Genomic DNA, 12881 nt, shown 5'->3' on the forward strand with positions numbered 1-12881 from the left:
TATTTATAATTAATTATAAAATCAATAGGGTTTTGCTATTTTCTTATACGGAATTAGAAAAGAAAAGAGGAGAATCAAGAGAAGCCGCATATCAAAGATAATACGACAGGTAAATTATTTAATTGATCTGCACTTTGTTTGCAGAGAGTACCTTATGAAATTGTGCATGACATTTATTACCATATACATATATATCACAAAACTGATTGAAAGAAAAATAAAATAAAATAAAAATTCCAGTGAAAGCGTGATGATTGGTTCAAGTTTAGGTGATATTGACTTGAGAATTTATTATTATTATACTTTAAAGTGGGAGTATTTAAGGGTATATGTATAGTGAATGTTTTCATGTGTTGGTTAAGGTAGAAGATAGGACATAACATATATAGATACTTATATAAATAATAAAATAGAATTAAACTATGGGACAAATTGTGAAATTAATGATTTCTTAATGGGTTCTGCATATTCCTCATATGCAGTTGTTACAATTCGTGTGACTTAGGTTATTCCTAGTCCGTATATCACTTAATTAGGTGTACTAAATTATTAAAATATTGAGTGAAGTCATAAAATATTAGGTGTATTGGGTTATTTAAATTCCACTAAAGTTATGCTAATTGGAGGAATTAAGACTTACCCTTAGGTTTAAATTTTAGAAAAGAAGGTTATAAGTTAGATGTGTTGTTGGGTTTAGGATGCACATAAAATAACGTAAGTGTTTATAGACTCGTTAACTTATAAATTATGCATATATGCTTGATAGATTGGAAAGATTCGGAGGCATTGAGGAAAAGAAAAGTATTGGAGAAGTAGCTTGCTTGACTTCGGTTCTTCGGTGGAGGTAGGTTATGGTTTATGCTATTTCATAGTAAACTCTTAATAGCGAATGATATGTATTGGGTATTAATGTAAAGTCTCCTATATTGCTTAATTGTGTGTATGTATGATATGATTACATAATTGTGATGAATTAGCATGATGAGGCTGTTGAACCTTAAACCTTAAAATCTTTTTGTTAATGATGATGCCTTGGTATAAAAGAAGGCTTGATGAACTAAAAGATTGAGAGTAGTGGATCGGGTGTCACGTTCCGGCACCAGGATAGAATATAGATCGGAGTGTAACGTTCCGACACCAGGATAGTATATGGATCGGAGTGTCACGTTCCGACACCAGGATAGTATATGGATCGGGTGTCACGTTCCGGCACCAGGATAGTATATGGATCGGAGTGTCACGTTCCGACACCAGGATAGTATATGGATCGGGGGTCACGTTCCGGCACCAGGATAGTATATGGATCGGAGTGTCACGTTCCGACACCAGGATAGTATATGGATCGGGTGTCACGTTCCGGCACCAGGATAGTATATGGATCGGAGTGTCACGTTCCGACACCAGGATAGTATATGGATCGGGTGTCACGTTCCGGCACCAGGATAGTATATGGATCGGAGTGTCACGTTCCGACACCAGGATAGTATATGGATCGGGTGTCACGTTCCGGCACCAGGATAGTATATGGATCGGAGTGTCACGTTCCGACACCAGGATAGTAGTAGTGGAGCGGAGTGTCACGTACCGACACAAGAGGAATAAAGATAATGAATCTTGAAATATGCTAATATACTCAATCTAAAGAACATGTTTCCCAAAAGAGTATGGTGTGGAGGCTTGAGTCCTCATAGATATGTTCGGTGATGTTATAAATGATTTTTATACTTGTTGCTATCACCTGTTAAGAATATTAGTTGATTTTATGATGTTATCTGAGATATATTGCTTTCTATTTTGAGTTGGCCGATGATATCTACTCAGTACCCGTGTTTTGTACTGACCCCTACTTGTATTTGTTTTCTTTGTTATTTGTGGAGTGCAGCAAACGTACCATCGTCTTCAACTCAACCGCAACTCTAGCCAGTCTTCATCACGTCGGATCTCAGGGTGAGCTAATGCTTCTAGCTTGGACTGGATCTTCTTCTTCATGTCTTGATGCTTTGAAGTTCCGGCATGGACTAGCTGTTTATTATTTTAGCTTCCTAGATATTCTTAGATTTAGTAAATTGAGGATAGATGTTCTTGTGGTGATGACTTCCAGATTTTGGGGATGACGAGTATTAAATTTTAGAAGTTATTAATTGATTTCGTTAATGATGTTTTAAGTCTTCCGCATTATATTTTGTTTATTATGGCTGAAATGTTGGGGTTTAGATTGGTTGGTTCGCTCACACAGTAGGATAAGTGTGGGTGCCACTCGCGACCCGTTTTGGGTCGTGACACATATGGCATCCACGTGGCATTTAACAACTTTCATTAATAAGAAGGGTACTTTTGACCCAATAGTATAACGGGAGGGTAGTTTTGAGCCGAAATAAAGTTTAAGAGTATATATGAGCTGTTTCGAATAGTTTAAAGATATTTTTGATCCCTTATCATATATATATATATATGATACTAACTATATATTACTAATATGATTACAAGAAATCATAAATTTTTCAATATACAAATAGAGAAATGAGGAAAATTAATTAATATTTCACTCTTACCTTCAAGAGAGAACGAATCCGTATGTTGTGCACTCACGTCTCCCCTATTTAATTTGAGAAACTCACAAACTTTTTATTTATTATGCCGATTTAAATATATAGTAATATATATTTTTCTCTTGTGAATATCAAATTTTAATATATGTAAATTTTATGTATCTTATTTATGAATATGAAATTGTTGCATGACTTACATCATAACTAATTTAATATAATTAATTTCAATATTATTAAAACTCTTTAATACTATTTCTATATACTCTATCGAACAAACTTTTCGATGGGATCGGCCTTCGCCGTAATTATTGATTGAGCTTAAATTCTCTAATCATTAATTAAGGATTTGACCAAGTCCTTGATTATAAGGACTAAGCAGATTCTAAAATGTCAACAAATTAGTGGACAAATCATGCAAAAATTAAACAGGCAATCATGTACTATGTGAGAAATATAAGTGTTTATGCATGTATTTATATTCTCTATTTATTTCAATATCTAATACATTTTTTAAACACGTGAAATTTAATATATTCAAAGGAATATAGTATATTGTTCTTCTTATTATAATTGGAAAAAAGGATGTATATATTTTCGAACTAACATAAATGGTAAGCAGATACCCTTTGTCATACTTTTGGAACATTGGTGTCCCTATCGTCTAAAAACTAGAACATATATGCTCTTCACTCTAACGGGAGATTAAATAGAGACTCGTGAGACAATCTTATCTGTCGATAAATGTCGGATCGATGGATAAGATTATGACACGTGTATGTCCGTTAATATAAAGGGTATATATACTCTAGTTTTTGGACGGCAGAGGCACCAATATCTCAAAAGTATGACGAAGGATATTTATATACTATTCACAATAATTTAAGAATATATTTATATTTTTTTCCTTTATTATTTCTTAATATATGTATCAAGTTATATAGTGAACAACTATTTTCATATGAAATATATAGCGTCTAATAATGGGTAGGAAGCCACCCACCATGAATGTATCTTCATCATGAGTTTAATTAATTGGGAAAAGGCATAAATTCTTCTTCAAACTTGTACCGAAAAGTTCGTTTCACACTTTAACTGTTATGATGACCTATTACACACTTTTACTATTTAAAAGTGAATTTAGTACCACCTTGAGATGCATAGCATCGCTCTCATAGTATGTGGTGTGTTACACTCGTTGTCACATCAGCACCATGTTAAAAATTATATTTTTAAAAAAATTTATATTTTCTTTTATTTATTAATTAACTTTTCTTTTATTAACTCTATTTTACACTAATTAATTCCTAACTAATTATTAAAAATCTATAATAATCATATCTTCTTCAAATCTAAATTATATCCACTTTTATCTCAACTAAAAGAATTAGTGCACGAATAGGCACTTTAACTATCCCATCTTTCAATAAATAAACACGCGATTCCTACCTGGGAAAATGCGTGAAATGCACGCATTCTACGCGAGTGAGGGGTAATTTTCGAGGCCCACAAAGGTAAAAGAAAATGCTGAAATGACAATTCTATCCTTAATGAATCTCTTTTATATCACAATTCTCTTTGTCTTCTCCGGGGAAGAACAATCAACCCACCACCACCACAAACCTACCTCCATAACGTCATTCCCTTTTTTCCCAACAGCCGACCCATCTTCGACAAAGGAACAACCACCAAATAGCTACCTCAGCCACCACAAACAGCCAACCAAAACACTAAATCGATCGTTGACATACATCATTATACAAAAATTTGAAGGAGAAAATGGAAAGATTAGTACAACAACATCTCAAATTTTAAAAATCATTGTGAAATTTAAATTAAAAATTATTTTTTCTAAGTATAATGATAAAATTGAGTGAAAAATTGTAAGAATATGATAAGAAGAAGATGACATTAAGTGACAATTTGTAAAAATGTGCTAAGAAGAAAATGAAGAAGAAATTTTTTGAAAGAAATAAGAGAAGAAGAACATGAGAAAAAAAAAATAGGGTGTGGGAGTTGAAAAAAAAAAATACTTTTTTGACTTTATTTCAAATCCACGCGCCTAATTTATTTTTAATTTTAATTTTATTTTCACATCAGTTTTGGGATGGTATTAATTACACTTTAAACAAGAATAGATATGTAATAGATCGTCGTTATAGTCAAAATGTGTAACTGACTTTTCGATAAAAGTTAAAAGGAAAATTTATATCTTTTCCCTAATTAATTTGACGACAACATTATTAATTATTATTATATTGAAACTGCTCCTATTAGCTGGCATTAAGGCATAGTGATTGTTGTCAACTTGGCACTGACGTGATTGGGTTTTGATTAAAACAATATATTCTTTTTTAAATATATAATCACTTCGTCTATAATTTTTATTTAATTATAATAAAAATATAAAACTCATATTTTTATTTCTTAATATATTTCAAATTGAACTAGGATAAATATTTTTTAAACTAAAAAAGTTAGCATTAGAAAAAAATGTGTTTAAAAAAAGAAATAATACTAAATGTAAAGGAAATATTTTTATCCATTAAAGTCATTTTTGGATCAAACTATCATATGAAAACATTTTTAGTAATTTCACATATTCCCTCTATTCTTTTCTACTTGTCAAATTTTGACTTATACAAGAAATTAAAATATTGATTGCTATAATGATGATATAATAAAAATATTATCCTTTTTTTATTTGTAAAAAATGACGAAGTAAAAAGAAAAAAGATCATTTTTTGTTCCATTTATTATATGTAGTCTTTACTAAAAATAAAAGTATATAATCATTAGTATTTATTATTTCATAAAACCAATACATAAATAACATTTATCTTCTTCTTTTATCCTTTAAAAGTTATTATTCTTGAAAGTACAAATTTGATCAATATAAAAAAATTAAATAATTAATTGATGTTCATTGTCCAATTTAATTAAACAAAATAAATTATAAATTATGATTTTTTATTGAAAATTTTGACTTTTAAGTGAATATGAAATAATAAATTTATATGATTTATTAAAGAACGTAACGTATAAAATGATAACATATAAATAAGAATGAAAGGGTATCAATGTTACATTAATTGAGGATTTGATCGAGTCCTTGATTATGAGCAGATTCTAAAATGACAACAGACCTTAATCTATATTCTATAATATATAAATTATTTTCCCGTCACGTGCACTTATACGATGTATTTACCAAATTAATGAAACAAATAATTAATTGATTCTGCTTCTCCTATAATTTTAAAGATCCAAAATATGGTTAAAGACTTTAATAAGCAAACAAAAATAAGTTATTTGCTAACACATTTTGAGCTTATAGTAGATGAAATTATTCTGAATCTCAATATCATTTATCATCAAAAAGAACTTTCACATATAAGACTTGATAAATAACACGTGTTGTATAAAGATACATATAAAGTAAATAATTATGAACACGAAGTTCAAATTAAATTAAACTCAATATCCATTATAAAATTAAAAAAAAGGAAACTTTAATTATTCATAGTAACAAATCAAATCATATTGAACTTACAATCCTTAAACAAACTATTGTTTTATTTATAATCTTCATAAACAGATCTAATATCTATTACATTTTAAGAATCAAACTAAACAATATTAGAAAAATGAAATACATCAAATATATATAATATTTACTTAATTCCTCCAAGAAGGGTAAACTGGTATGCTTTGTTCATTCCTAAAGAAATTTTGAGGATCAACTTTAGTCTTGATCTTCACCAATCTATTGAAATTTTCCTTCTTGAAATACTTTATCCCATACACTTTACCTTCAAAATAACTTAATTTTCCATTATGTGTAATTCCCAAATCTATATCCCTATAATTCAAGAATGCTAATCTTGGTGATTTTGACACAAAAGGTGTCATATAGTTATAAAGTACTCTTGTCAAGTTGAGATAATGGTTTGAAGCCTCAACTCCTTTTTCATTCCAATTGGTTGAGTATTGAATCTTTGCTATATTTCCATCTCTATGTGGGAATGGCTTAGCTAAAGGTGAGATTTCACTCATTCTTCCACCATAAGGATTAAATACCAAACTTGTTGGTGTTTGTAGTTCTATCATTTTCTTGAATATGAACTCTAACCCTTCTTTTGACATTGGTTTTTGTAAGTAATCTGATTTTCTTTTCAAGTATGTTAGGGGAGGTGACCTACTTAGCAAAGCATCCATAGGGGTAATTGGGGAATTTGTATAGTAAAGCACGGATTCGATCCAAGACATCTCGATGCAATCCTTTCGTTCTAACCCTAGCTCTGGGAAACTCTGGTTGAGAAGTGAGAGGAGTCTATTCGAATCTCCAAGAAATAAAGTAAAAAAGGAAACCCTAATGGTTTTCTCCGAGGTACGTGTAGTTCTATTGACTACGTCAATGATCATTCTCATGAATAGGTCATTGTCCCACGTGTTAGCGCGACGTTGCCACAGGTAAGCAAGGTCAAGGGCATTTTGGTCATAAAATCTCGGGACTCGAAAAACGGTCACCTTTGGTGGAACTCGTACCAACTTTATTTTATACGACAATACGACTCCATAACTCACCCCACCACCACCCGTAATAGCCCAAAATAAATCCTCCCCCATCGATTTACGATCGAGGATTCGTCCATTAACATCAATTAATTTTGCATCGTCGATATTATCGACCGTTAAACCGTATTTCCTCATCATGTTACCATAACCGGCCCCACTAAAGTGTCCACCAACTCCCACGGTAGGGCAAACTCCCGCGGGAAATCCATAAATGTTGCTTTTTTCCGCGATTCTATAGTAAACTTCGCCAAGGGTTGCACCTACTTCAACCCAAGCCGATTCATCGTCAATACTAACATTTATGGATCGGAAATTGAACATGTCAACGATGAAAAATGGTACGTTGGATACATAAGAAAGACCCTCGTAGTCATGCCCTCCACTTCTAATTTTCATTTGTACACCTTGTGATTTTGCACAAACAATTGATGCTTGAATATGAGATTCATGTTGAGCTGTGAGTATGAAGAGAGGTTTCCTAGTTGTAGGCTCATTGAATCTTAAATTTCTTATGTAAGCTTGCAAAATAGATGGAAATGAAGAATTGTTTGGAGAAAATACTAATGAAGAAATTGGATAAGTAGGGTTTGAATTTGCTTCAAGACATTCAAGAAATGATAATTGATTTTCATGTGAAGGACTTATTGAAGTAGCAAAAACAAGAAAAATAATAAGACAAGAGGGAAATAATTGAATTTTCATCATCGTATGAATAATTTGATGTGATAAAAATGATTTGATATATGGTATTTTTATAGGGAAATATTGGGGCTAATAAGTCAACGAAATAGGTTTGAATATTAAAAAAGTTGTAAAATAAATAGATATACAATCATATCTGTTTCCCAATTTGACCAAAGAAAATTCAAAGTAAGATATCATAATCGTATCAATATTATATTGTATGCTTTGACATTCTAGTAGATATAATAATTGTTTACTTTCTCATCATCATCTTCGTAATATTATTCGTTTTTGTTAGTATTAATTATTATAGGGAGAAATCTCCCTCTACGTTTTACTTCGTAAGCCTGAGATATTTTTTTTATTTTTTTATATGATAATTATATTTATTTTCATTTTTTAACAATTAGTTTTTTTGTTTAGTAGAATCGTTAATATTAAGAAAGGGCAAAATAGTCATATTCTAATATTTGTGCCGATAAGAAATATACCACAAATTTTTTTTAAAAAAACAAATACTGTAATTTCAAATATTATAAAAAAAATTGATTCGAACATTATGATTATAAAACAGAAAAAAAAATGAATATATGGTAAGAACAAGTCAAAACGAATGCAGTGTGAAATTGTGAATGCATTATTATGTAATAGACGACTCCTCCATTAATAAGTCAATATTTCTACATTTATTTTTAAATTTTCAACGTAAAATTTGGTTATTTTTTATTTGAGAAAGTAAGTACTTATAAATATCAATCATATTTTATACATGGCGCCAAAGTAGAGCCATAATTTGCGAAAACTTAATATTTTGTGTTGAAAATCCACTTAATATCTATAAACAATTTATTAATTTCTTTTATTAATTCACAAAATATAATTTAAAATTATTGGATCAGTCTATAGTACTTATATTTTTAAAAATGCTAATTAAAATTTATAACGTATCGTGCACAAGCACTAATAATTAATGGGTATCCCCACTTTCTGGTCAACCCTTAAGATTATTTTATTGCTGGAAAAAAACTAATTAACTTGTACAAAATGGTTTTGTTTATTTGAACAAAAGCTTTTAGTTGACTCAACTTTATTGAATCATATACGACTTTTTAGCAAAACCCTTACACTAACATACTTAATTACTTACTTGTAATGTTTGGCGAAGAATATTTACAAAAGTATTTGATATTCATATTAAAATTTAATCATATTTGAATTCACGCTTTGTATGTAGGATTCATTCGGTAAAAATTTTACTTATCAATAATTTTTTCATATTCAGACTCCAAATCAAGACTTAATTATGATTAAGAGAACAATATCATATATTGCCTTTGATTTACATGTCTTTTAACAAAATAAAAATACATATATACTAGTAAATAAATAAAAAGAATTATCTTAGTCTACATTTATTTTTAAATTACATAATATACCTAATAAATAGAGAAAATGCACAAATACCCCCCCTAGACTATAACCGAAATCTCAGAGACACACCTTAACTAAATTAAGGTCCTATTACCCTCCTAAACTTATTTTTTTTGTAATTTTTTACACCTTTTATCTTACGTGGCACACTCCGTGACTCCACGCGATTGAGGCATGTGGAAGATATTTGCATGCCACATAAGCCAAAAAGTTATACAAAATTACAAAAAAATAAAGTTCAGGGGATAATAGGACCTTAGTTTAGTTAAGGTGTGTCTCTGAAATTTCAATCATAGTCTAAGGGATTTTTGTGCATTTTTCCTTATAAATAAGAGACACTTTAATTAAAATAAAGTCCTATTACCCCCTCCCCCTCCCCCCTCCGAACTTATTTTCTTTTTTATAATTTTGTATACCTTTTATGACATCCAAATATCTCCATCTTGCCTCAATTGCGTGGAGTCATAGAGTGTGCCACGTAAAATAAAAGGTACACAAGATTACAAAAACATAAGTTCAGAGGGTAATAAGACCTTAGTTTAGTTAAAGTTATCTCTAAAATTTTGGTCATAATCTAAGAAGGTACTTGTCATTTTTCCGTATATTTTTCTTTCTTGATTTAAGTAGACACAATATTTAATAAAATTAATCCTTACAAATTCTCCATTCCTACCTTTTAACAAAGAAGCATTAATATTAATAAGAAGAGATTAAATGAGTCACAATCTTTAAGAAACTAATTGTGTGAAAAAAGACAAGCTTTTGTTTTTCCATCCCATGACAGCATGACTAGTGTTCAAAGAAATCTCGAGGGTTGTGTATGTACCAAATTAGTTTTCGCGATAACAAGTCTGTTTTATCATCATAGCATGAAGTGTATTTTGAATTTGAAGGTGACGAGTGTTATATCATTATGATCACACTTTGTAATCATGTAATGTACAATAATTTATAAATGATTACAAAATATTATACGAAATGTTTTAGAGTGAATTGAAAAAAGAAAATTAATTATTAAATTACAATAATTAATTAACCATCTCTGAAAAATAAACATAAGATAAATTTTCCAAATTTTGGCTTTAGACCACATTCAATAGATGGCTTTAGCATATTTGAATTATATGTCGCCCGTTTTACAACTAGAGGAGTGAAAATTGTTAGTAAAAATTTATACGATATATATATAGTTTCAATCGAAGCAGCATTCGTTGCGATAACTTTTAAATGTTTTTAATATATATGCCTACAATTTTATTTTTGAAAAAATTAATACACATTTGCATAACAAATGAATTATGATTTCCCTTAAATAAATTACTTACATTGGTACAACATTGTATACTCACTATTAGATTTCTAATATAATTAGTATATTTAAGTTGAGAGTCTGAAGTCTAAACAACACTTTTCTTGAGCCAAAAAAAAATAAAAAATCAAAATGGCCTATGAACTCCTGAACAAACCAAAAGGAAATTGTGATTTACACGTCTTTTAACCGAATAAATTACATAATACCTTATAGATAAGTGAACGATAAATACTTTAGATATGATTTTTTTCCTATAAATAAAGTTACTAGTCTCAATTTCGACCTTTTATCGGTTTGGATTGACATTTGGCTTATAAGTTAGATAATGACTTTTGACACTTTTTAGTTGTTTTAACTTAAAAATAAGAGCTTTTTTTTAAACTGAAATATTCCAAAACTACTTAAAACCTAGTTTAGTTTAGAAGAACCTAAAATAAATTAATTCAAACGAACTTGAAGAAATTTTCAAGCTTAAATTAATAATAATAAATAAAGAAACTTATTACAGACATAGAACAAACCAACAATCCAAATTGGCTAGGTAACAAGTACGTTGAAATTTGGCAATGACACTTTCTCTAATATTCTTCTAGCAATAATATAGCACGCTTTGATGTATTCAGGGTTCAGCAGAAATTATATTATTTATACATGATTAAAATAAGTTTATATTTATTTCTAATAGATGTTGAACCACCATCGGCTATCTATTTCTATCGATTATGAACCCCCTATTTGAAAATTCTGATTCCGCCTCTAGATGTACTCACTCATTTTTATATAAATAAGTTGTCTTCTTACCAAAAGAATTCAATATTTTGCCCTATAGTGTCTACAATTCCTCCATTCATGGTGAACTGGTATGCTTTGTTCATTCCTAAAGAAATTTTGAGGATCAACTTTAGTCTTGATTTTCACCAACCTATTGAAATTTTCTTTCTTGAAATACTTTATCCCATACACTTTCCCTTCAAAATAACTCAATGTCCCATTATGTGTGATTCCCAAAATAAGATCCCTATAATTCAAATATGCTAACCTTGGTGATTTTAAGACAAAGGGTGTCATATAGTTATAAAGTACCCTTGTCAAGTTGATATAATGGTTTGAAGCCTCATTCGAATTTGTATAACTTCAGCACATAATCAAAGGACATAAATCACATACTTTTAAGTTAGAATTATCATTTGTCGTTTATAAATTTATAATTACAGAAATTCCTCAAATTGATACAATAACATAAGCCTTGATGCATTAATCTGATGCACGAGATATATTAATCGTTAAGTAAGATACATTACATTTTATACATGATACACTAATTCGATGTGCGAGATACATTAATCAGATGCGCGAGATACATTAATTTGATACGTTGATACATTAATCTGATGCGTGAAAATAAGAGATTTTGGGGATTTGTAAAACTAATAGGGAATAATGGTAATGAGAGAAAAGGTGGGATGTTTATTATTTTTTCCTAATATAATTTGTATAATTGTTTATACCTTGCTCGTTTAATATAACTTGTATAACTTTTGTATAATATAATTTGTATAAATGTTTATACTTTAGATGTTTGTAGTTGTATAAATTCGTTTTTTCCAAATGTATACAAAAATAACTAACTTACACAAATGCACTCGTGAATTATACAAACTTGCGAACTATACAAACCCGCGAATTATACAAACGAAATAACTTAAATTATAGCTGCAACCCCTAAATATGCAAATTATAGCTATGAAACATAATTAAGTTTATTACAGTCCTATTTGCGAAAGTTCCGTTTAAAAGTATAATAAAGGGTATTTTGACCATTTTTAATAGTATATAAATATATTTGATTCTTTTCTCTCTATATATATAATACAAAAAATGATCAAAATTGCTTTTAAATCATGGGAAAATTATTTACTTGTTATGATAAAATAATTTTTAATTTATTAAATTGATCAAAATTGTCCGCAGTTCTCTATTATTTGATCCTCAATTATTAATTATGCAGATTAAATTATATTAGTCTAAATTTTTAATGAAGAGGTATTATTCTAAAACAAATTACAAATGTTCAAAGTCAAATGTTAACCATTCAAGCTTCCACTGACTTGGAACAACAAGTTGATGAGCGGTGAAGTGAAGTAATTAATATAAATTCATTGCCGATTTATTTAATAATATGAAAATGTGAATGATTCATTTTAAAATTTTATAATAATATCTAGCTAAAAGAGGCTCAAATTATTGGAGGCCTAAAATAAAACTTTGATTGATTTTTTTCTTGATACATTTTTCTCCTTTTTAATGATGACATCGCTTAGAAAAAATCC

At 29.3% G+C, this 12881-nt stretch overlaps 1 protein-coding gene across 1 annotated transcript; it reads right to left on the reverse strand.

Annotated features, from left to right (window-relative positions):
* Positions 1–6041: 6041 nt before the first annotated feature.
* LOC107009602 (berberine bridge enzyme-like 8) lies at positions 6042–7850 on the reverse strand. The gene has a single exon (XM_015208946.2). It carries the CDS (start codon positions 7827–7829, stop codon positions 6225–6227), a length of 1605 nt encoding a protein of 534 aa, XP_015064432.1. The 5' UTR covers positions 7830–7850; the 3' UTR covers positions 6042–6224.
* Between the last annotated feature and the right edge of the window lie 5031 nt (positions 7851–12881).

Source organism: Solanum pennellii, chromosome 2 (assembly GCF_001406875.1).
Source record: "Solanum pennellii chromosome 2, SPENNV200".
Lineage (NCBI taxonomy): Eukaryota > Viridiplantae > Streptophyta > Magnoliopsida > Solanales > Solanaceae > Solanum > Solanum pennellii.